We start from the raw sequence: 27,463 nt of genomic DNA, 5'->3' as shown, positions 1-27,463 counted from the left end.
TTAACGATGGCCCGTGAAATAGGATACATTTTTGGTGGAGGATTTCCATGTTCAGCGGTTTTTGGTAGTAGCCGTGCTTTTGTTTTTAAATAATTTTGCTTGTAAAGTCTTTGTGTGAGCTTCAAACGTGGATATAGCAGAAAACTCTAGTTCTAGGATCCTTGTTTTCTATGGACTTGGGCAAAAAATCAACCATCAATTACAATGCTTTACTCTAAACCTTAGACAAATGGCTAGCTTTGCAGCTATGCTCACATAAGATCCAAGTTCTTACTCCTTCGTATTATAGCTACAACAAGATTTATGTAACAGATTCCAGTGTCAAGCTTACAACTTCACTGCACAAAAACTAAATATATCTGCTTGTTAGTTCGTCGGCTACGAAACGCTACGAAATGCTACGGCGCTACGAACTAGTTACTACGACTCGTAGCCTCGTAGCCCGTAGCGCATGTAAGTATTCGCTTTGCACTTTGTAAAGCTAATTTTACACAGTACAGGAAGTCTTATTAGTACTTGTACGGTGGAATGTTGCTAATTTTGTGGGACTTAGTTAGTTTTATTATGAAAATGTGTAATTACGAGAAATGTTTAATCAATGCTCTGTCGCATAGTTGAGTGGTCTTCACTCATTCGGGATCTCGTGTCCAGTCTTGAGTCAGGCAAAGTGTAGTAGTAGCATAGAGTCTTTTTCGGTAATAAGCCATAAAATCATCCAATGACTTCTCTCACCTTGAGTGAAGCGAGAGGGAGAATTAGACTCTTGCTGACTCTTCTGCTTTTCAAGCCGTAGCCCCGGTAAAGCTGCTAGGTAATCCGCAGCTCTAGGATCGTACTCGGTTATAGCAAGAGGCTCGTTCTGTCTAACACTTCATGGGCAAAATATTTATAAATTAAATAATATAATTATACTTAGTAACCAATTAAAATCCTGACAACAACGTTATTGATTTCTTCACCTAAAACAATTGTTAGACTTATCGAACTGCGTGTACGTTATTAGTGTTAACAACGCGGAGGTCGATTACTTTGACCTGATTATGACCACATTAAGTGTCATTATTTGTTCGATTGGTCATAGTTAATGTGTACGTACTATTATGAGTATGAGTATGGTTATAGTGGTGGTATAAGAATTCGATTTGACTTTCTAGCTAACATGATTTTTATTTTTAGGTGATGTTAGAAAATCTGTAATGAATTTCTATTATACTTTCATTAATGTAGTGCAAAAAAAGATGAACATTTGTGATTAAATAAACAGGAATCAGACTAGTCTTTGAAAAGTTTGTAGCGCGAATCTCTGGAACTATGGGTCCGATTTGAATTTTTTTTTTTGTGTTAGATAGCCCATTTATCGAGAAAAGTTATAGGCTAAAACTAAAACATCACACTATGACTAATATAAGTTAATCACGACGGGTGAAGCCGCACGCAATTTTGTTTTAAAACCTTTGATTGCAGCTATGCAAAATAAAGCACATTACTTCCCATTCAATAAATCAATATATAGGTAAATAATAATCTTCATACCCTCATACCGTCGCCTATATCCGACACCCGACAACATGATACCGCAACGTATTTGCACTTGTCGGGTAATGCTGACAGGGAGACGGATCAGCTTGTCGGTGACGGCGTACTATTTATTTTGGGAACCACTTCCATTGGCTCTTGTGGAATTGGAGTGACTTTGTGCTGGTATCGATTTAATAGGTGGTTTGAGTATTTTGGATATTACACTTTAAGTTTTGAGTGAATAGGTTGCTTATGGCGTGGCGCAGGCATTGTCTTTCGTAGGCTATAGCATGGCTTATCATCAGGCGGGATATGGTCCAAACACCAAACTATTGCAAATAAGAAAAAATCCTTAATGATAGTTACAAACGTTTTAGTTCCATCATTATTTTTTTGTTGTCTATTGTTTCGGGTCTCCATGGACTACGACGATTGCTTACCATCAGGTGACCCGTAGGCCCGTTTACCGACTTCTACCATTAAAACAAAATTGCTATTTTTCTGTCTTCTCCCGTAAGTAAAATTTCAAAACACAAACCCTTTATTTAACAACAAAATTGAACTTAGAACTTCATATTCACTTGTCACGTTCAAAATTAAACTTTTAAACCCAACTGTTAATCAACACATTAAAACTTTAAAACTGTCATATAACACAGTCAAAGTTGGCAAACCAAATAAGATCGTATGTCACCTAATTAAGATTGAGAGTTGATTAAACGCTGCGATGATAGATGATTATTACAGAAGCCACCGACTTTCCTTCAGTATACTTACATACATCACCAGCATAACTTGACCTTGCAACATAAAGACTTGATATGTAGACATAGTTCAGGTTACAATGGTTAAGTAAACCTTCATATGCGGTTGTCTCTTCTGACGATACAGATACACCACCAGTATAACTTGAGCTCGCATCGTAAAGAGTTAGTATGGAGAGATGGATCAAGTTATAATGGTATGGTATACTTTGATGTGCTGTTGTCTCCCTACGAATGTTGTGACATGCCACTTTAATTAAGATATCAGATTTGATAACGAAGATTGAGATCCGAAGTGTTAGCGTTTGACAGATTAAATGTCATGAACATTTGAAGTTTGGGATGGGATCGGGAAAGCCCCTTCCTGATGTGTGGGGTGAATAAAAACATGGAATTTGTAATTTATAACAATGTACTTATTTTGCGTGTTTGGCAACAGATTGTTTTTTTAATATTATTTACTTAAGATATTTTATTGAATTGTAAAATCCAGATAATTAGATTTGGTTTTTTAGCGGTATTTGTCATAGTTTTTCTATAAAAAAGTGTGTACAAATAACCCCTTTTCAGAATAAATGGTAAAAACTACAAATAGAAAATAATAACTATCGTGAGAATACTAAATTAACTAAAAATGACGGTTCTTTTCACGTATTATTAATTGAGAAAAGCTCTACTAATTTCGAGTCACAGTGGGACTCTAAAATAGATAAAACTAAACTACCATGGCAAATAGATTTATCTTTTTCAGTAAGTGACTTAGAACATATTTCCTCTTTGAGTGTACTAACACAATATGAACGTTGTAACATCCTGATCAATTCTACATACCCCATGTTAACTTGACGTTTGAACGGCTAACTTTACTGTAGTTAAATTTTAACAGTTGCACCGCCCGTCGCGTTGTTGCAGATTTGCAAGTTGCATGGTTCAATTTAACAGTTCGTTGGAACCGTCGATCTGTAGTTAGATACTTTGTGTAAAAGTTTTATTTTATACGTTATTACTCGGTAATTGAGTTTAAAGTTGTTTGTATTAATTTGTTTTTTTGTTTGTTGCTGTGTTGAGGTGCTTGGTTCAATTTTCAATTGTGATGATTTGTTTGTGGACTCGAAGGTATGCGCTAAGACTGCGACCAAACAACAAAGTGCGTGCAGCAAAGACCTTTAAAATTTCCGTGAGCTAACTGCGATATCTATGTACTATTATTCATATAGTACATATTATAGCTTAATAATAATCACAAACTTAACACAATAAAATTATTCCAACGAACTCGCTTAACTAACTTAAATAACAGTTATCCAGTCTGAAGTTGCACAACGTTATCTAGTTAAGATTGATATTGCGCCACGTGTTAGACGTAGAACTTATTATAATCGCAAGTTACATCACCGAACCAATTTCAGCAGACTATGCAAATAGCTCTATTCGAAGCATCAGCCCTCGCACCTGGTCCAGTCTTATTGGAACTTATAAACTTGTGCAAACTGTTCCACGGTGCGTCCCACTCTATATCATATAATATTTAGTTCTACTACATCTATCTCACTCCAACATATACTGAACCATATCTCCCTATCTCACTCGAACCGAGAATTTGTCTCGGTTATTGAAAATCGTGAGTTATGTCCATCTTATATGTGTATTCGATCTTTGAAATATGTACGGAGTCAATCTTTTGATTGTTGAATTTTTAGTTTTATGGTGGTATTGAAATCTGATGCTTATGGAAATCTTTTTAAAGTTCTTTTTTGAACGATAAGTGTGGTTAATGTATGTCGTATGGGTATAAGAAACATAACATTCTGAATTATTAAGTACTGAAATGTAAATCTATAATTATCATCAAAGCTTTCTTAGGAACGTTTATTTAAACACCCACGCCGACATTAGCTACCACTCTTCATTATTACGAAGTTACATTAGCTCTACTCTTTGTTTACACTTACGTAAATATTACTTAGGTATTGTCAAACAACGATAGATATTTATTAACACAACCTACAAAGAAAATAAGGGTTTATATTTAGGTTAGTATTTTTATGACCCAGATAGCAACTTTGTAATGTACATAATTATATAATTTGAAAACTCTAACAATATATTAAGTTTTTAGCTTTAATTTCGCTTATAGATGTAATTTTAACATGCGCCATATATGCTCATTCAGCAGAGGTGCAACATAAAAACACACACATAACATGCAATATACCACTCGACATATGTTTCGCTCCTCCACGGAGCATCCTCAGGAGGTGTTGACTCGGCGGCTCTCGCAGCTCGAAGGAGCGTATTGTATTGTTAGTGTAGCATGGATTTCTGCAAAGTAACGCTTGATTCTATTCTATATACTTTTGGAAACTTATAATCCTTAGTAAAGAGATTCTATTAACAATACATAATTAAAACAAAATAATGTTACCAAGAATTGTAATGTGAAACTGATTGAAAAGAGTAACCTATAGAGTTTCTTTGTCTTTTTTCTCTATAGGAATCTACACTTTGGAACGAGCAAATACTTCACTAGACGATTAATATTGTAATATTTGCTTGACGTTCAAAAGTGCCTTCTCGGTCTATTTGAAATGAATAATTTTGACTTTGATTTTGATTATCGGGCCATCATATTTTGTCCAAATATCCAAACAGTCAGATTTAATACACGTGACCGCGAATGAATTAGGATTTGACATTTATTTGCGGATATACCGTCCGTGTGTACACCGCTTTTGTTGGCTTTAGCCGCGTTTTGTTTCGGGACAAAAATAATATAACGTCGCATTGGTTTTAAGGACATTTTCCGCGTTCTGTTATTCTTACCTTTTGTGATTCCGTTTTTGAAGTAGTGCTTTGTTTCGTATTGTTTTTTATTAACGTAATTCCATAATCCATCGTGAATTTTAATTATGTTTAGGGAAATTAGGCCGTGTACGCACTAAGGCTATTGTATCGTTTCTAGAATTGATTCGATTGTTACTTTGTAAACACTATTTGAATAAAAAGATTCCTTTATTTCTATTGAACTGTGAGATCGGTTGAAAGTCTTCGTCTTTACGCTGTATGCTTCGTTTAGTTTTATTGGTATTAGAATTTGATTCGCTGTCTATTGCTACAAACTGAGCCAGATGTGAAAAGGGCTAGATTTGGGGGGAGTGAACTTTGTACTTTTCGCTTGATATCGGAAGGTGCGCATTCCAATTCGGCTACAATGTTGTGAGTCAGCATGAGTCTGCGAAGTCATGCTGACTCCTGACATTGTGTCGTCTGTTTCCAGGTGGAATGTCAAGCGGGCGCAGCTCATGACTTCAGAACTAAACAATAAAAAATGTGTTTGATTGAGAAAAGTTTTAGTGTCAATTGTGAACGGCGGACGCGCCAGTGTAGTGCCCTCTCCACATCTAGTTGAGAAGACCGAAACAGTGTATAACAATGGAATATGGTTGAACACTCGTCGTACAACCAAACTGTGCTTCCTATAATGTTCTCGCGCAGTGAATCCAACTAAACCAACGGACATCTATCCCTGACATTATAGCAAACATAAACCACCATTGTAAATATAGTTAATTAAAGAAGAAAATCCTCGTCGTTATCTACGTCTACGTCTACGTGTTTTAAATAACTCTCTAGTGAAATAAGAAATTTTGAAAATTTTTCAATCATCGAAGCGGTTGTCGTATTTTTGTGATAAAATTAAATGATATCAATTATTTTAGGTTTATGATAATGTTAAGTGGCAAAACTGGTTGTGATGTGTATATGTAAGGAGTAAGTAAGGTTTTTGGGGTACTGCGGGGTTTGTGCGCGGGCGCCGCGCGGGTATGTTGGGCTCGGGGCGACGTAGTGACGTGTGTCTTGGCGCAGGCGCGGCCCGGCGCCGGTAAGATGCGAGAGCGGCGTTGTGCGCTCCACCGCACCGTCGCTCTACTGTTCGCCTACCTCCTCTTCCTGAACTGTCAAGTTGATGCTAATGGTGAGTTACACTCCTTTTTTTCTTATATCTAGACTCTCATTTGTGTATGGTACAAGTTGGTTTTAAAATTAGCAAGCGACTTAAACAATTAATCTCTTAAATAGTGCAAAATATACTTAGTTTACTTAAAAGACAGCCACTATTCACTAAATTAATATTTAAGGTCTATCTGCAAGTTTAAAAAAAACAGCAGTGAAGGACCTGTCCTACTATCCTATAGCTGTATTCATATTGGTTTAGATTGCGAGTAAATATAACCTATAATTTGGTAACAGATCATTTCCGTTCTAAAACTTCGGCTGTCATTAGTGCTCCATTAATTGACGGAGTTCCGTATCTCTATAATTACCACAGCATCACCCTCGGGTGAAAATTAAATCATATTTATCGTATCGGAAGCTAGAGTAATCAGCTCACATATAAATGTCCAAAGTTTAATGACGTCATCATCGAACGCATTTAACATTTAAAATCGAATAGTTTTCTAACGGAATCGATTCATGACACGAATATCGATAAACTTTTATCGATACTTTTTTTCTTAAACGAGTCGCTAACTTTAATAGTCCCGTTTAAAATCTCGAACACAAATGAGGGTCTAGACTTAAATGCATGTAATTTAAGGTAGTTAAGTATGAAATTGTAAAAATGAACTGACGAAATAACGGCATAAAAAATCTATTATAACATTTACAAAGGTCGTAATACAGTAATTACAGTTCAACTGAATATTTCGTGGAAATAACGACGAATGTCGCGTGCCTTTTTATATTTTACTTCTTTTTTTCAGTACTGCCTAGTATAATTAAAAATGTAGTAAGAAAATTGAGTTACATTGCGATATGATTCTTATAGAAATGTTTAATTATTGGGTTTGGTCGCTATAATTTGACGTGACTATTTAATGGGAATTAATTCAATTGGTACGAGAATCGATATGAATACACTCTCGTGTTCCCATCACTACAAGTACGAATATAGCGTGATAAAATATAACTAAATATTTCAATTGTCCAATAAACTTCAGTCGTGATATTTCTTATCAACGTCCCCGAGATATAATGAAAATTAAACAGCAACCACTAAAAGTAAGTACGACGAAAATTTTAATCAACTCCTTTATAACGGAACGGCGGTATACCAAAGTTGGCTTATTAAAACAGCATTAACTCAATCACGATTTTGTTTGAATTCAGAAAAGGGTAAAATCGTACCCAGTATAGGATCACTCGGCTGAGGGTTAAATAGACACGAATACGTCTCATATTCTCAGGACGAATACATATTAACGTTAAAATTCTGACTAAAAATCGCATCTCGGGTCTCTCCGTCCCGCATAATTATGTCGCATTGCTTCATGAAAATGAGACATAAAACGTTTTTATGGTGAGAATAAAACGGGTGTAGTAAACTGTTGTTCGCCACACGTTTCGTCGGGTTTCGTGGGTACTTAGTATGCGCGTTGTGTTCGGACCCGTGACGCGTCGCAAAGTCGGGGAAATATGGCCAGTGTGCGCATACAATAACTAGTGAAAAAGTCTCCGTGTGTATAAAATATGTAAGGCTATTTGATTTTATAGGAATAGATGCGTGGGACGGGACAAAAAATACGCATGTTTTTTATTAAATCCGCTTTTGTTGATTTGTGTTTTTGGTTTCGCTACATCTTATATCGTGGTAGACTGAACACGGATTACGTGTTTTTATGGCAGCTACGTTGAAAGTACTGTTATATTATCAACACGGTTTCGAACATTAATTTGCCGCTAGCACAGATTTTCTATTAGAAAAAAAACAACAAGGATTACTATAAACATCTTTGGTATTTAAAACAACAACGTAATAAGCCGTCATCTACCACCACCATATTGTTGTATCCTTCCAACCACCGTCCAACTCAGCAATCACAAAAATAAAATCCAAACCGTGCTACTTATTTAGAAAGCACCCGCAATCTGGCCGAAACGGACCTAATTTCACAGACCACCGAAAATATAAAGATATTAGACACACTTATTGTTGTTTTACGTCTTAAATTGTTATAATGCCAACATTATGGCCACTCGCTGGGCATCATTTGCATAACCCGCGTCGGCTGGGCCTGCGATAAAATGGGTACCGTCGAACTTATGACGTAATTAATGAACCTAAATGATACAACTCGGATAGCTCGGTATTCTCGGCAAATTATACTTTTTCCCAACCGTACCGTACTTCTTTCGAGTGCCGTAATTGTTGCCATGTACTCGATATAACTGGGTTATAAATTCGAGCCCAGAATTTTATTAGGGCTTGATATCATCTTTTTTGGAGTAGCCATGTAGTGGAGGACTAAATAGCATCGTATTTTCTATGATTTGGTAAAAAGGGTCAACCGTAAAAGATTTTTACTGATGTATTTAAAATTTTTAATCCCTTCATTCTTTGCTGCTCTAGTTTCGCTTGCAGTTAATCAAGAGTACCGAATTATAATAAAGTCATTATGGTAGGATCTTTTAAAATTCCCTCTAAACACGTTTAACAAAGAGTTCTAAATGACGTCATCAAATAGCATCGGTCGTTACCGCGGCTACAGATCTTTAAGGTGCTCTAAAATTGACAAAAGGTGAGGGCTTTTGTTATGACGTCAGATGGCGCCCTGTCGTTATAACCCGACGCCACGCCTCTACCCTACTTAAAATAGGATGGCGTTAAACAAAAAGAAAACAACACTTCCTTCGCCGCACCTCCAACCAACATTAATTCTCGATTAAGATTTTTATTACAACCGTAAAGGGAAAATGCTTTACTTTTGCACATATTGGAATAAGTAAAAAGATTTCGTATTAGATGTCTTTACGACACCCCCAAAAATATATTACAGACGTGACTACTCGCGTCTATCTCGATTACGAATGTCGAATCGATTTGTGGAGGAAAAAATCGAGAATATGCGACGACGCCCGCTACCGGCTTTGATTTGCATTTTAATATGCACAAGGGAACGGGGAACGAAGCTGTCATATTGTGCAAAAGTGATCATGTAAAATGGATGTGTGTTCGGGATCGATTGGGAAACAATCGATACCTATAAGACGTATCGAGGTCATGTCATCGCTGAGGAAAGTATGAAACCTCTCGACTACCTTTATTCGAGTTTTTATGTCAACCTGAGGGAAGACAAGATAACATTCTACAATACAAAGAGCGATATGGAATTTCTTCGGAAATTCATTTTCGATGCGAATTCTTTATCTAAGTTATGTAGCGACAGTGTATGTAAGGAAATTTTCTTAAGTGAATTCTGAACATAGTTCGTAAATAAGGAAACATTGCACAAAATAGCTTCACATCTGATTCGTGGAATTTGGTAGATACCGTTCACTTGTGAGAGATCAAAGTATTCCTCATTGGAAAATATAACAATTGAATCGTTTATATTCGATATAGCCTCTGGAAATATTAAACCGAAATTGCTCACGAAGCTCCGTCAATTACCGCCAACTCGGTTTATAGGAGCTTTGCACTGGAGTTTCTATTTTCATTAAACGCAAGGTTCATCCATTTGGTAAGGACGAATCAGAGGTAGGCACGAACGGCGGCACCACGTGTCTTCTAGTGCCAGAGGACATAATCTAAATGCTAATATATCTACGTCACCGGTTCGACGATATGGCAAGGCTTGACGCGACGTTTTGCACCGACAAACTGAATATTGCTGCAGTTTTGATAGCAAGCGTTTGTGAAAGCCATTGTTTGATCTTCTATACGATCTTATAGTAAAAAAATGGCAGTCCTTTTGTTCCTTATCAGGCTAATCTAGCTTTGTTAAAGAGAATTCCCTATTAAGGGTCTAAGCCATTAATATTCGTAAACACACATCACATGCCTACATAACTACATGTCTGAACAGGACTAAGAATTTGGGTAGGAGCCAGATACCACCGTATAATAGATAGAAGATATTTACCCCTTTGATTTAGAATCCCCATTAATTAAGGTCTCATGTTCACTCCAACAATAAATTTAGGGCTATCTAACGTTGAATATAAGTGGTTATTCAACCCACAAAACAGTTACACGGCCTCACAAGCTCGCAATCAGGGGTACCAACCAAATAACTTGACATTAGTTTTAACATACCGGATAGTTGGTAGCACGTTACAGATTATAAAGCGTTCCAAATTTTTAAATTGGTAAAAAATATAACTTCAATTATTTTACGTAATGAAAATGTATTTTGATTGATTAAATGTTAATTGAAAATGAAGATACTATATAAAGCCTGGTAGTTTAAGTTCGAAAGTATGTCGGATATTTAATGAAAGCAAAGTTTTCAACATTTCAAGAGTGAATAATGAAACTTATTGGTAGAATAACTAAATATAAAATCTGGTAACCCTTGTTCGATCAGAAACGCTCGCGGCATTCGTCTTATGAATATGAATGAGCGATAACTACGCCTCTTGAAGATAACAATTATTATTTCCAGCAGGAATCAATTATATTCAGTGTATGGAATTCGAAAATAACGTTTTAAGTATAAATAAATATTATTTGTGTCTGAATATTTTTTTTAAAAGCAAAAAGCCGTAGACGTAAGCCATTCAGAGCTAAAAATAATTATATTTCTAATTTCAAAAATGAAATGAAAACATAAAATTAACATATTATTGAAGAATTCAAAAGAGTATTTAATGTCGAAATTACTAAATAAAATCTAACCTAAAAAGTGACAATATCATCATAATTCAAAGATAAATATTATTTCGATTATTTTAAGAAGGCTTATTGCAAAAAGTAATTATGTGACATATCCACTATTCTGAGATAAAATATATTTTCGTTCGAACTATGTATTGATGGTTGTTGATTTGCCCGTATTATCCTAAATATAACTATGTCGATGAAATTTGTTCTTACATATTGTAGAATGTGTCAAAATAAGTCCACTATAAATAAAAAAGTAGTGTTTTTTTGCATTTAATGATGTATATGTAAAATTGTATGTAGTTAATTATTAATTGTATTGTAGTTAATCATGTGTATTTGAAATTGTATGTTTGTAAACGCACCCACGACAAAAGAGAAAATCCAAATGTGGGGTGTTTAAAAAAATATTTTCTTGCAATAAGCCGACGATTTAATAAATCGTTGACCATTCATTCATTAGTATTGGAACAGTGTGTATGAATATTGAACTTGACAATAACCTAGCTCCCGTACAGTAGGCTTCGTGCGGTCCACCAATAATATTGTTTTCACCGCGTGCACCGTGCGATGGTTTGAATTGAATTTCCATTGAAATGGAATTCTTTCCACGGTATTGATTTTAGATTTCGACGGAATGAAGTTTCATATGCCGAATGTTTAAAGATGATTTTACTTGCGACGGCGTGAAATACCTGAGAGAGTAGCTCTATTGTTTACTTCTGATTTTCATAAAACCTCTCAATATCTCAGACGGACATTAAAGTTAGACATATACCCATTACCCATGTCTAACTTTTATATTGATGTCCGTCTTGTAGACTATTGTTAAATATTAGACACGTAATTTTTGTTTTCTTTCGGTAATAAATACTTTCGAAGATATTTTGATTTAAAATGTCATGTGACGTCAGTTCTAAGTACATTTTATACGTAGAAATTACGTATTTCCCCCACTCCTATACTATGTTTGTATTGTTATCGTATATGTTAAAATAATAAAATACGTGTCGAATATTTTTTCATAACCTGACGGACTAAATAGATTTTTAATTTTCATACCCCATCATCATCCCTATTGTAGAACTTATTCTGTGTAGTTAGTAACTTTTATTATCTATCTCTAGTTGGATAATAAACAAGAATATTTCGTGTACAGGTATCGATTGCCGTTGTCAGTTATTATAATCTATTATAGAATTTGTAAATTGGGACATTGATAAAGTGTTGCTCGCAAACTTTACAGCTCAGATACCAGATCCTGTCTAACAAAATAAGTAATCTAACACCATAATGATTTATAACGATCTATCGCGAGATGGCGAAATAGATTAAAGCGTTATCCCTCTATAGGCGTGCGCTTCATAAATATCCGTCTGTCGAGTTAAATTTCATTCAAGTGGGGGAGAGCCATGCTTCGGCACGAATGGGCCGGCTCCACCGGAGTGATACCACGGCCTCATATAAAACCGACGTGAAACAACGCTTGCGTTGTGTGTCGACGTGTTAGTGAGGTTACCGGAGACCCAATTCCCCAAAAACCCTTAAATTCCTAACCCAAAAAGGTCGGCAACGCACTTTTAACGCCTCTGGTGTTTCAAGTGTCCATGGGCGGCGGCGATTGCTTTCCATAAGGTGATACGTCGTCTTTTCCATAAAAAAAAATCAGTAAACATGATCCTTGCTAATAAAAAAAAACAAAGAAGCCGCCAGTAGGTTTTATCGTCGGATCGAAATTCCCATCTCTCCTGTCCGCACACAGTTAGATATTAATCCGGGCCCAATAATCGCTTATGATAAGAGATTTTCTTTCGATCCCGAAGTAATAGGAAGTTTCTGCATCGATGGTCCTTTCTATTTAAGTTTAATAACGTTTTGCAGCGGATCGGGCGGCTATTGTTGAGCCCGCGTGACCACAGACTGCAGCGCAACTATTGTTTAGAATTTGATAGTGGTTTTGGTAACAGGCTGCTTCTGATAAATATAATGGGTTTGTTATGAACTTACATGACCTGTTTCGGTATTGGTTTCCACTATTTTCGGTTTGTTTAAGTAGTTAGTTGTTTTCGTTGCTATTGTTAGTTCAGTAATGTATGTATGTTTGTTTGGTAGTTAATGTACTATCGTGTCATGGTATGGTACTTCTAACTTTGGTGTGCGTTGTTTACTTTGAAAACTTTAAGTGGATATCATTTCATTGATTTATTTTTAATAGGTCTATTCCTGATACGGCAGTGATTGTTAGTTTTTGTCCCTTTTATTTTTGGCTTAGTATCTCACAGTTTTAGCTTATTTGAGAGTCCTATCCCTGATTCTATTGCAAATAATCATAAAATTTAACATCTCTTTAGATTCTCTCGCCGTCAGTAATGGTGCTGAACGCTCTTAGTTGAGCTCCAAAACGACCGTCTAAGTCTATTGTCTCCGGTTTAACCAAAGAATTTCACTTCCGTGCCATTAATTTTCCATTTCGCCCCTAAATCGACTATTGAGAGGCTCAGCCAACCAAATTTGAGCGACAAAATTCTCGATAACTTACTGTTATGTTGGCTTCAAACGATTACCTTCACATATTTCGTCCTAACTTGCTTCTGTTATAGAACTATGTTACACGATTCATTACACACTTTCACAATTTTTTGCATTACAACTAATATTTCAAATCATACGCGTCAAGAAATAAAAGCGATTTTATACTGAAGTTTTGCCTTAAATAAAGTGTTATAAAGAAATATTCTCACAGAGATCCAGTCTCGGATAACAGATTTATATGCACTTTGTAAGGCTCTCGCACGTAATGTAAAAACAATCCCGCGGAACAAGAGACAAATTTATCAAAGCACACAAAGACTATCTCGGCTTGCGTTCATAATTTCCAACTAACGCTACAAAAATTGGCGAGTGACGTAGTACGGTGGGTCTTTTACGGAGGGTGGAAGCAAACAAGCCCGGAGATAAGCTGCATTCAAGGCGAAATTGTGAAAGCGTCGAGTGGCGACAACAAAGAACCTTATTAACCTGCCACTAACTAATGGACGACGATAGGGTTACAGAATGACCCAACTCTAAAGGACCCTTTGTTATGTTAATACGACATGTACCTATATTGTAATTTTAGGTCCATTCACAAGTGTGTTGTTGCATCCGCGTTCCAATTAAAAAAAATCGCATTCATTTTTTTTTATCGGACGGTATGAAAAGATTGTGGTTGAAAAGGTGAACATTAAAGAGATCGAATTCTCGCCCCTTCTAAAGATGGAATCTCGAGTGTCGTTGGTAAACCTGTTCTCTTTGAGTCGACTTTTTCATCCCCTTATAGTCGGCTCTGCGGAATGTTAACTAGTGTGAACGGTGGGCAGCGGGAGATGAAAAGAGATGTACACACGATACATGCATAGTTTACACGACGCCTTTGCTTACCAAAGTTAATGGAACTTGGAAAGTAGTGTGTATGAAAGCGTCTTATCTTGGACGCTAAAGACTTGAGTCGCGATGTTTATCGCGAGAACACGGTGATGTATAGAGGCTCTGCTTTTAAACGCTAAGTGGGTTATCTTTGCTTAACTGTGTTAGACGATGCTAATTTTGTGATCTGTGAAAGAGACGAAATGACAATTACGGACTATTCATCGAAGGGACACGCTAAAATATTGATTCAGTAGAAACACCTCTTAAAAAATTGATTACAATGTTTTCTTTTCTCATTTTTTGTATAGTGAAAGATTATGATTGGTGACATAAAAAATGTTAACGATGAACATATTGATAGGAGAAAATTACATGTCAAGTGACGTCACTCTTTATCTCCGACACTGAAATGATTGCTCATCTTAATTGGACGTCCAGACGATGTGGATGATAACATTGACAAGTTCATATAAAAATTATAATAGACCCATCTTTAATTATTGGGGTTGCTCGTTTAAATATTTATGAGAGGCCGACAGGCTGTTTTATTTACAAAATTTTGGATGAATAACGCTTTTCGGATTTACTTTTAATAATCAATTTATTAAAAGTAAATCCGAAAAGTTTTGTCACGGTAAGCCAAATCACTACATAGTATAAAACAACGTTACTTTCTCTTAAATCTCTTAAATCTTGAACACTACCGTACGCAACGGATTTTGATGCGGTTTTTTTAATAGATAGAGTAATTCAAGAGAAAGGTTTATATGTACAATACATGCATAACATATCACCATTACACCCATGCAAAGCTGGGGCGGGTCGCTAGTTAATGATAAACTAAATAGAATCACTACTAGAACATACCTAGAAGGACTATGGTATTTCTAAGAGGATCATGACTCTCATACCAAGCTTCCAGTATTTTGATCCTAGTCTCAAAGAGACTAGCTGAGTAGGAAGGGGCGGACTAGGGGAAGATTTTCTAGTAAATGCTAAGGTTTACTTTCAAAGTCCAAAGGGACACCAATCCAGCACGATCGAGCAAAGATCGTGTGCAATATAAACACTGTTACTGAGAATTTCTGATGGTATAGCAAAACAACATGCTTATTCCCAAATGATTGGAAATACAGTCATGTGTGTGACTCCTTAATGGATGGTTTGATGTAAATAGTGTTAGAAATAGAAATATTTCTTGGAAAGTGAATATTGAACGTTAACTTAACTGACTACGATACTAATTTTGACTTCTTGATTAGCAACATAAGTTTGTGTAAAAATCAATGGAAACTGGCTACATTTAATCGAAGGGGGAAAATCTAAGTCTTCCCCGCCTTGAGCGACGCGAGAGAGAGTGTCCGACTCTTCCTGACTTAAAACTACCCCGTTTCTACTCCTACTTTTCGAGCTGGAGCCCCATTAAACCCGCTAAGTAATCCGCAGCTCCGGATCAGGCATCAGTCCCACTGGGCCCCATCTCAAGTGAACCCATCTGATGGCTCTTTGGACCTAATTTTTTGAGTATGTATTTGTAAAATTTCAAAGCCAGGTCCAAAATAACTGATTATGGGTTTTATTGTCCTTATGGCATTTTACTACTCGAATTCTTACACATTAAAATTCTTACACATTTCGATTACTAAAATAACCAATAGCTGATACTGATCAGCCTCTTTCTAACTATCACATTGTCCAGTCACCAAAAATTTCACCCATGGTACTTTTTAACACCTTTGACAAAAAGTACCACCAGTATTTAGCGAATCTAGCTAGTCTCACTTGGCACTGTCCACAACACGGTTGCGGTGTACAACAGTGGGCCTATAACTCCTGCCCCCCCCCCCCCGGCTGTCCTCGTGTGCAGAACGCGTGTAATTATTTATGTCGCAACGTCTATGCTTAACTGTTCCTAGTTCGTGTTTTACGTTCCCCAAATGACCTGAGGGTCTAGTACGAGTTTGTTTTTAGCCCTCTGATTGATTGGAGCAGCCAATCAGTGGTCTTAACGCGGTGACGTTTCGAGCACGTTAACCTATAAATAAACTTGTACTAGGTCTTTAGTATCTACCTACAGTCACTATTCTAAAGACATCATACTCACCTATACTGTCTAATTTCTTAAATTTTAACTTAATAGTTTTTGTGATAAGGTTTCAAATCTATTAATCTTGATGTGTTGTCTCGTCATATCACCTACTCTTCTACAGATTACCTACCTAAACTGTCCAATTTTTATTACATTTTCAACTTCATACTTTTTGTAATAAGGTTTACAATCTATTGAAGTTTCTGGGTATCTTGATGTGCTGTCACATCAGTATCTAACACAAAAGGTGTCTGTCGATAATTTTGATTTCAAACTTGCGTTAATTGATCTCCATTGAGCGGCTTCCGAGCTTATTAGGTTCAAGTTAATTGGACTTCGGTGACGGGCTTGAGGATCCTGATATTGTATAATATTGAAGAGACGTATGTATGTTGATTTAAGGCTTTGATTATATTTTGATAATAAAGTCTAAACTATTGTTTTTGTTCTGGCTCGTTGGTTGAGTGGACACAAGTGCGGCTAGGCAGTAATGATGGGTATTTTTTGGTTTATCGAAAATCTCTCAGTAGTAGCATGGAGTCTTGCATTGTCCAGTACCTATGGCAATGCTCACCCGCTATTTAATGGGAGCTTAACATGAATGGTCAAAAGTGGGTGTATATTGTATAATGGCATTAAGTGCCGTAATATGCACCTCTGCTTACGTCTTTGAGGATAAAAGGCGTGACGATATTATATTCTTATAAAAAAGTAGGCAAACGATCAAACCGTTCACCTGGTGGTAAGCAATCAGCTCGATTAAATGAAACAACTATGGCGACGTATAGTTTTGTATAATTTTTCTAGTATACTCGATGAATAAGTCACCAAATTAATAGGATTAGGCCATTAAAAAGATTACAATCTCCATTCAAGTTTAGACCTAATACAAAATAAACTATGGCCAAAACTAATCAACATGGTAAACACTGAAAGTAGTTGACTTTTTCGCGTGTACAATTATAACAGTATATTCATACTTGGCCGTTTATTTACAATCGGCCTGTTGGCCTTCCAGGGCCGCGTCACGCACGTGAGCTAACCTTTTTTAATGAAATTCAAACATAAAATGAGTTATCAGCCGTACACAGTAGATAATGTGCCACTAATGTCCAACTTAACGCAATTTCACTCGTTTTATTTATAACAGAGTTTTTACGTAATGAAAGCAGATATGAGCCATTTTGTAGAAGCTTCTATGGGTCGAATAAACCAAAATACAAGGTCGAATGGTACGTTGACCAGTGGTCAGTTTTAGGGTTCCTTGGGAACAGAAAGTAAGCCATTCATTGGGTTGCTTTATTATGACAAATCGCCGTATTCAGTCATTTAATGATTACTTAACTCAGTCTTTATCAATCGTTTTCGATACAAAAATCGTTAATAAGGACGGTAGTTTCTCTGAATACGGCGAATGTATAGACGGATAAAAGCATAGTTTATCAACAGACATTGTTGATTTTATTGTAGTGTATAATATTGGCATACCTACGATTATTTTCCTACACTCACTTTTAATTTCGAAATAAGTAAAGCAAATGCAATAAGATTAGTTAGCACTATTCTTTTAAACAATAAATGTCATCAGCACCTATTATGTTCGATCTTAAAAACGTCAACGCATGCAAATTGAAATCTTATTAAAACATCAATAGATTCGAATTTTAATCATGCAGAACCTCAAGTACACATCATAATATGATTCGGACCGCTTTTTTTAATTAACATCGCGTGCGACCGGTCCGTATCGTGACAAGGGGTAACTTTTACAGCCTACCGACCTCTCTCTTACAATTCATTATAGTTTGACAGTAGAACTAGTTTACAGTTCAAAATGCAACCAGCGATGAAATGCTTAGATTATTCCTACACTTATATTTACTTCGATAGCCGTAAAGCAACGTTTAACCCGATATTTTCAGTTTTGGTGAAGCAAAAAGAAATAACAAAAAGATGAAATAAAACTTACTCTTTTTGAACTAAACACAATCAACAGAAGACGAAAGTGCGACTGCCGGGCAAAGGGTCTCGGGTTCGATTCCCGGGTCAGGCAAAGTATTACTGGAGTTTTTTCGGTTTCTCGAAAATTTCTCAGTAGTAGCACGGAGTCTGGAATTGTGCCCAGTATATGGCAAAAGATTCAGCCTCTATTGCATGGGACTTATAAAACAAATGGTGAAAAGTGGGTGTATATTGTATAGCGGCATTAAGTGCCGTAATATGCACCTCTGTCTACCCCTTCAAGGATAAAAGGTGTGACGTTGCAAAAAAAGCAATCAACAGAAAATCAAGAACCGTAACAAAATCAATCTAGTACTTTAAGATCTTAAATAAAAAATAAAACATTTTCATTTCAAGACCTCAAACAAATAAAAAGGACCCTCAAAAAAACTAAACGAGCATTTAAAAGCCAACGAACAAAAGTAAAATTCAAAGGTCGAACAATATACGCATCAAACGGCGAGACTTACAAAAACTTGTGGGTAATCTTGAGAAAGGGATACCCGCATAAAATTTACGGGGTAGAAGTTCGATTTGACCCAAAAATTTACCGACGGAACCCCGACTGTAATAACAGCCGACCTATATCTGACTGCCTCGTTAGTCGAGTGGTCGCAAGTGCGACTGCCGAACAAGGGGTCTCGGGTTCGATTCCCGGGTCGGGCAAAGTATTACTGAGCTTTTTTCGGTTTTTCAAAATTTCTCAGTAGTAGCACGGAGTCTGGAATTGTGTCCAGTATATGGCAGTAGGCTCACCCTATTACATGGGACTTATAACACAAATGGTGAAAAGTGGGTGTACATTGTATAGCGGCATTATGTGCCGTAATGTGCACCTCTGCTTACCCCTTCGGGGATAAAAGGCGTGAAGATGAATAAGTTCGATTTGACCCAAAAATTTACAGACGGAACCTCGAATATAATAACAACCGACCTATATCTATGTGACTTAATAAAAACACTGTTGGGATTGAATGGTAGGTATGTATGTAATGTAACCTCGCGATGGAATTTTTCGTCAATGAATATATGGCATGCCATATGTGATGTGTTGCGAATGGCATGTGCGAAGGATAGTGGTTTATTTTAGGTGGTAATGTGATTAAAATGGTTTTAGTTGGTACTTTTTAGGAATAGTGATAAAATGACACATTGCTTATTGAAGCACAGTCAAAATATCGTTTTTGTCCCGATGTCAAATGGTTCTGTTTTGGTAATAAAATAGTTTTACAAAAAATTTAATGTTTACACAAAAAAAAGTGATGAACCATTGTAAAGTGCAAACTTCTAAAGCGCATATGAATTCGAACCGCATCAAAATCCGTACAAAGGGACATAGGGACAGAGAAAGCGACTTTGTTATAAATATACTATGTACCTACTGATGAATATAAATAAATACGTGCCGTACGTTCACGCTCCCTCTCATCTATAGACGATTACACATTTGATAGACTTCACATTATTACCTCGCGAGTCACGTCAACACACCCCTTAATCTTCACGTTTCTCATAAAAATAATAAAAGTGAGTAATAAAGACACGTGATAAAAACATCTATGTATACAGGGTATGTCATAAATATGAATACGTACATATATAACTTCACACCTGTCTCCCATTGGTGTAAGCAGAGACTATGGGCTACTTAAATATCTCTTTCGCTCAATCAACAGTATTTTCATGCATGCTCGTCGGCGATCTGGTACTTTTAATTTGGCCTTTCTTTGACTTAGTTCTGAGCCCTCGGAACGTATCCTTACTAATATTATAAATGCGAAAGTTTGTATGTTTTTTACTCCTTCACGTCAAAACGGCTGCAGGGATCGAGATGAAATTTCAAACAGATGTAGATTATAGTCTGAAATAACACATAGGCCACTTTTATCGCACGGCAACTCAGACAAAGCCGCAGGCAGTAGCTTGTCTTTTCATATTTATGACACCCGCTGTGTACATATTTATTATACGAGTATTTACATGTTTATGTCACAATTCACGGTATCATCTCTGATGGTCTAATAACTTGGGAGGGGGGGGGGGGTTCTACTGAAGGAGTCAACGGAGTGTAGGAGTTTTTGTATACGTGAACAAGGCCTACGTTACATTTTGTAGCTGATTCTAACCGAACCTTTTTAAATAAAACTGTATCTATATTAGTTGGGGTATAAGCCATACCCTATAAATGGCTATAAGTTGCTAAGTTGAATCAAGCAATAAACTGATCAGGCGGATCTGTCCTCCTCTGTACCTACTTATACTCTTTTATCAGTTAGTGCCTTCCGAGTTCCTTAATTTAAATGGCATATTAACAAAGTCAACGCATCTAACACTGACGAACATACACAAAAATAACACGTCAAACAAAAGATTTTAATTTATTACGAAGGCCAGCCGTATGAAACGCATAAATCCAAAATACTGTTTATCCTAAATCTCATGCTACATCTACTGAACATGTACACTCGTTTGCACATCTAGATATACAATCCAGTCTATCATGGTCTCGCTTTGCATGGTCTTTCCGCGCATACAGCGTTCAGCTCACACTGGTTTTGCGTAACTTGATGTGAACACATATGTAGGTACAAATATTTCGGTGACAACGGAGCCCAGGTGTAAGCCCGACCTTAATTATGAAATAATTTGATGTGGGACAATGTTTTTTGTTCCGTTTCGACCATTATTTATTAACTTGTATATGAAGAATATGGTACGAATGAACTGTGTAAGGGTTATTCTAACTCAATATGTGAATAAAAGTTCAGGTAGAATATAATTTGTAAGAGAGTTTTGCCTCGTGGTAACAGCAGTGAAAAATCCTATTTTATTTAGTGTAGTGTTACTAAAGTGTTACATATTCATCATTACACATCAGCCTATAAGTGGCCACTGCTGACCAAAGCCTCTTCTCGCACGGAGAAGGTTTGAACATTAATCACAACGCTTACTCAATGCAGGTTGGCGATTTCAAACTCATAATTAGAAATTATAAGCCCAGTTTTCTTCACTATACTTTCCTTTACCGTTTGTCAGTGATGTCTAAATAATCTTAGAAAGTACCGTACATATAACTCGGAAAACGTCACATTGGTACAGTTGGAAGTAGGTATAACTAAGAATTTAATTAACTGATTTTGTCCAAGCCAATCTCTAAACTTAAATATTAATTTAAGACCTAGACAATATTATAACTGTATGTTCTGTACAAAGTAAATACGAAACATACGAGCATTGATAATAACCTCATCGACTATCGGCGACTCCAGGCTAATTAAATAGAGTTTGACCATTGACAACTATTATTAGAATATACCCGCCGCATAATATAAAAGTTGCTGTATAAAGGCTCCTCCACACAGACGCGTTATGATCGTCCGATATATTTCTTATGAAAGAGCGCGTTATTATCGCAAGTGTGAGTACGGTCGTTCTGATACAAAACATTCTAGAACTTATACCGGAATATCGCAGAACGGAGAAACGCAACATCCTAGTTCTTATGGCGTTATTATCGTTGCAGTGTGCATGTACATGACCATCCTAATACAAAATATGCTGAAAACGTATATTGCAGTTACGTATGCGATATTATCGACCGATAATAACGCGCCTGTGTGGGGGAGCCTTAGTTGGTCGCTGTGACAGACACGAATCAATAATACCGTGTTTATTATAGTTGTTGACTACACAGAAGTTATTTACAAACATCTTGTTTGCCTTACATTCGTTTTGTAATAAAATGTCGATGGATTTCTGAAGTTTAATCGTCGATCGTTTGTTTGTTGTTTGCTTTTAATTTTTAAACTGAATACCACGGTCTTTGAGTGTAGAACTATTTTTTGTCGTTGTTTGCAGAATAAGATTGCATATTATGATATAGGTAAAGATACCTTAGTTGTGTGTGAGTGTTGGTTTTATAGGACACTAGTTCTGCGGCTTCGCCCACGTTCTCGTAAGATAAAAAGTATCCTATGTGTTATTTCAGACCATAATCTACCCTTGTTCCAAATTTCATACCGATCGACCGTAAACATGTAAAACTTTTGCATTTATAATGTAAAACTTAATTCGAAAATCTTAAAAAAGGAATGGCTAAGAATTCGGTAATTTCGTGTATACTGACGTCATTATTGTGCAATTTACTGCAACATAGCGTCAAAATAACACTAAAATACGCGAAAACATAATTTACAAGCCAAAAACAACAGCTACAGTAACATAACTTACTCTACTTATCAAAAAACCAAGTACCTACCTACATAATAAATCTAAATCATAATTCTTCAGAAAAATACCTTTGTAACGATTTCATAAAACGTCAAATGGGAAATGTTGAAAGAATTGCAGCGTACTTGTGTTGTGGGCGGTAGGCAATTACTGTGGAGTGTGGCAAATAAAATATACTGCGTCGCAACGCCAGTGGTTGGCTCTTGATTGTAAAAACTAAAGGGCAGAATGTCCACTTCTAATGAGTATCGTAAAATTGTAATGCAAGGAGTAATCAACGAGCTGCAACCTACCTAGCAGGTTACCGGGACTCCGGCTCGAAAACCAAGAGTAGGAACGGGGTGGTTTTTAGTCAGTAAGAGTCTGACACGACAGCGAGAGGGACTCGTCTTGCCCAAGGCGGGAGAAGTCATTAGATGATTTTCCTCATTTAAAAAAGGTAGTAAATCACAAGTTTTGTTGACTAGGAATATTTACTCGTGCTTTTCCATTTGTGTTTGTTGTATGCTTTACTTTTTTAATTACTAAAGGTAAACATTCATAGTATTTGTTGGAAGAGTAATAAAAAATATTCTGTGACTACGTAAAATAGCGCAGAAACCCGAAAAAAGTCAAAGTCAAAGCATTTATTTTTATATGATCCTAAATTAGGCACTTTTGGAGTATCAAGCTGAATGTCCGTCAGTCTGTCTGCCAATGATTTTTAGCATAGTGTTTCTCCTACTTAGAAGAACGTTTTAGGTACCCAACTTAAAAAATTGAGGATCGCAATTAAACTTTTGAACTTTTAGAGTTATATTGCATAGAGTTTAGTTTTAAATGAACCTTCTGACGTTAAACTGATTGTGTTCGCATTGTCATTAAGTAACACTGTAACCTCGCGTTCCCAAACACTCAATATTAATGATATATGCACTGTACTTAGTCTTTTCTAATATTTGCGTTCCTTGATTATACTACAGTTTGATATTTTTTTAATTACCCTGTGAATAAAGTTTACGGTTTTGGTTCAAAAATCTATATTGAAATCTTCTATTTGACTAAGCTATTGTTTTATCAGAATTTTATATGAAAGCATTTTTAGCTTTATTACGAAAATAAACGAGTTTTTTGGAGGGGAAATATCATCTAATGACTTCTCCCGCCTTGGGCGAGGCGAGAAACAGTGTCAGACTCTTACTGACTAAAAACCACGCCGTTCCTACTCCTGCTTTTCGAGCAGGAGCCCCGGTAACCCTAGGCAGTCCGCAACTCCGGAAAAATAAATACAAAATAATATGATCTATTTTGTATTAAGTATTAATTTTATTTTACAATTACAAAAGCTTCCTCATTTGAACCAAGGTCCAGTGACGCCTTACAATATTGTACCCTATTAAATTCACTTACGCAGACACCGAAAAATAATAAAACAATACAACAGTCCCTCCCATTGTAATGTATATTACGTTATTACGCAACAACGTCGGGACGCGGTAATTTCAAGAAATACGGAATTTATTTCCGAAAAGATAATTAAAAGTAAATTACGTTGATTTTAAAACCGGTTACTTTTATGCGAAAACGTTTTTATTATACTTTTTGTTTTAATTGTACCTACGTTGTTATGGGAACGGCGATTCTGTGTGAAGGGATATTACTCGTATGTACAAATGGCTTGTTGCAATTCGAGAGAATTGCTCTTGAATAAGAATTATAGTAACGTATTCTAGCGTCTTTTAAAGAGAAAGGACTCAATTCGTCGGAATTTGAATGTACGTAGGTATGTTTAATAATAATTATCTAGTCGAAAATATCATTTATTTAGAAAATTGTGATTTTTCCACAAAAATACTCATTCTGTGTAAAGATGTAATCCTTCTTTTCAACGATTACGTGTCATGACATAGTATCATCTCGGTAATAATAAGAATCCGTCACTTATTACGAGTCCCATATTAATTACCTAGTGGACAATCGCCGCGTCGTGTGTCGCGGAATGCTGCTCATGAATAAGAGCCTCTAGCGTGACTTGAAACTAGTGGAGTTCTTCATTAAACAGTAACATGAGTAAACCGATAACATAATAATTAATTTAGTATGTCTCACGAAAGTTATAATAAAATCACTTAGTCCTCAAAAAACCACCAAAAAAAGTTAAAAACATCATTCATTTCTCAAGTCTCAAGTGTCGTGGCCCAAAATAGGTACGTACTAAAGAAACATAGTAAGTAAAGGTACGTCTCCGTAGCATTAAAAGTTCACAACAGGTGTGAACCGCCGCAGCTAAATTGGCAAACGGTGGCAGCCTTGAATTTGTAAATACAACGACAAAAATGGCGGAGCACACTTTAAAACGCGCTTTCGAATTTATTTAAGGACACTTTTTGGTGTTTACGTAGTGTTTAGTTTGTTTTTCGTTTAATATACTATTAACAAATAAAAAGTACAGAGTATTGTGCCTTTTATTTGTTAAAGGAGTAAGCAGAGCAGTGCTTTAAATAGCTCCAAACTTTTTTAGTTTTTGTTGGGTTATATTATTATTTCTATGTATTTAATTGTAATTGTAATGTATTTAAATGTATTTAAGTGATTGGGCTGAAATTTTGAAAGCAAGTAGATGTTATGACATAGGCATCCGCTAAAAAAAGGATTTTGATCAATTCTTCCCCTAAGGGTGGATTGAAAAATGGGGGATGAAAGTTTTTATGAAACTTTGTCAATTTTAAACCGATCGGGCTGAGACTTTGCATGTACTTCTATTAATAATAAAAGCTAGTTACAAACAACGAAAAAAATTAATTTAGCGTTTACGGCGTCATTGACTCATCTCTCTACTCTAGGAATGTCGAAGACTATCAGTCTAGAAAAAGCAAAGGACTGTATAATCGCTGAGTCTTCATCTTGCATTTCCATTAAGATTCGCTTCACTTCTAGGTAATTTTCATTGGATAAGTACTCTATCTATTTAGTAGTATAATGTCTTACGAACAGCCATCTTTAAAGATAGTCTTGATGATTTAAAAACAGCTTTCTTTAGTTTAAAATGTTTCTTTTTGTTATTTTTTAGAAGCTATGCAGTTGGCTTAATTAGCTGTCTTGTATTTGATGATGAATGAGAATAAGATACAAATTAAATTGTAAATATTTCTAATTGTTTGCTGTACTTAAGACTTGTAAGAAGAAGTATAGTTTCGTGCCAATATAAATGTTTTTTTTTTTTTGTGACTTTTGTGGGACATACTACATTAATTATTATCTTATCAGCTTACTCACGTAACCGTTTTATTACTGACTACCATTGTCGCCGCGTCGTGTGTCGTGGAATGCTGCTGAATATGAGCCTCTAGAATGGCTTGAAACTAGTCGAGTTCCTCGTCAAACAGATAATTAATTAAGCCGAAAAACATAATAATTAATGTCTATTTCTTAATTTTACTTTTACCACATTAATTAAAAACACAATTTGTGTCTAAAAATATACTACAAACTAAACACATACTACCAAAACCTACAATAATTTTCACCTCTGGCAGGCAACCTTTGTGCGTGGCTAATGGCCGCGTTTTTTTCGCGCCTTTTTGCACGAGACCGGACCTTTGGCCCGCGATGAAAGTTCAAGTACGACCGTTCATAGAAACCGAAACACAATGGTGTTTGTGTACACGAGATATTTGCTTGTTTCTTATACACGAAAAGGTTCTCTCTAAGTAGATAGGAACTTATGTACTAATATAATAAGTGGTACTCATAAGAGGTTCTTAGTAAAACAGTAATGTAGGGTAATGTTGCAGTTTTGTATTGAGATTTGCTCACGTAAATATACTAAGAAAAGCTCTACTAGTTTCGAGTCACAGAGGGACTCTTCATCATGAGCACCGTACGCAGACGCGGCGGCGTCGTGCAGCCTCCTGAAGAGCATATAAATTCGTTATTGTAAACTTCTTATAATTGTAATAGTCTTTTCAATGTAGTAAGACTAATCTTATATAAACTATGCTTAAATTTCTTACCCTGCGGCGGCAATTGCTTATCATCAGGTGATCCGTCTGCTCGTTTACCGGCTTATACCATAAAAAACACAAGAGCAAATCGCGATAACTTCATTCGCGTCATACCATTTGAATAAAAATAATATTTTCCTATAATAAAAGCACACTGATCAACTATTCCGTTTACACAGAAACTTTACCTAGTACGTTTACGTTACGTTTACAAACATTTCTCTAAGATTTTATTGGCGAGTCACGCTGCGTCTAATTAATTACACTTACAGACTTGAGAAGTAATTAGTTAATTAATTAAGAAATGAGCATGGCCGCCATCGATCTTACTAGTTCGTTACTTGTTGACCGTCCTTATAAATGGGGAATTATATTTCCTTTGATAGGTGCTTTAAATGGCATGTAAAAGTAAATTTTGTAACCAAAGCTTAGTAGTAAGAGTAGATAGATAATGGTTGGTAGTTTTTATACCCGCTCTCTACTGGGCTCCTTTTGATTGTAGCTTCATGTTTTATAGCCTATAGACCTATAGACTATCCAACACAAAAAGAAGACCAGTAGTTCATTCCAACACTGGAGATTAGCGCGATCAAACAAACAAACAAATTCTTTAGTTTTAGATAATAGTGAGTAAGGTAAGATACGCCTGTTAAACTCTTCAAGGGCTAGTTAGGTAGACTTACATTTATACAATATAAAACCTACTTTAGCCAGTTGTATTTTAAGTCTTATTTAATAGCGGGTGAGCCTATTATCAATTAACAGTAGCAATTTTATTGGGTATAAAATAATTGTGAAATATATT

The 27,463-nt window shown here is 36.0% G+C and overlaps 1 protein-coding gene across 6 annotated transcripts in view; it reads left to right on the top strand.

Moving 5' to 3' along the window:
- Window positions 1–27,463, top strand: part of LOC118272772 (tyrosine-protein phosphatase Lar) — a 407,994-nt gene that overhangs the window by 185,158 nt on the left and 195,373 nt on the right. For all 6 annotated transcript variants that reach the window (XM_050707977.1, XM_050707974.1, XM_050707976.1 and 3 more), the window contains exon 3: window positions 6,150–6,258. In XM_050707977.1, the coding sequence (XP_050563934.1) occupies window positions 6,150–6,258 (109 nt within the window). The remainder of the gene's footprint in view (window positions 1–6,149; window positions 6,259–27,463) is intronic.

This window comes from Spodoptera frugiperda, chromosome 4, assembly GCF_023101765.2.
Source record: "Spodoptera frugiperda isolate SF20-4 chromosome 4, AGI-APGP_CSIRO_Sfru_2.0, whole genome shotgun sequence".
NCBI classification, from domain to species: domain Eukaryota; kingdom Metazoa; phylum Arthropoda; class Insecta; order Lepidoptera; family Noctuidae; genus Spodoptera; species Spodoptera frugiperda.
This window is presented reverse-complemented; position numbering and strand designations above follow the sequence as displayed.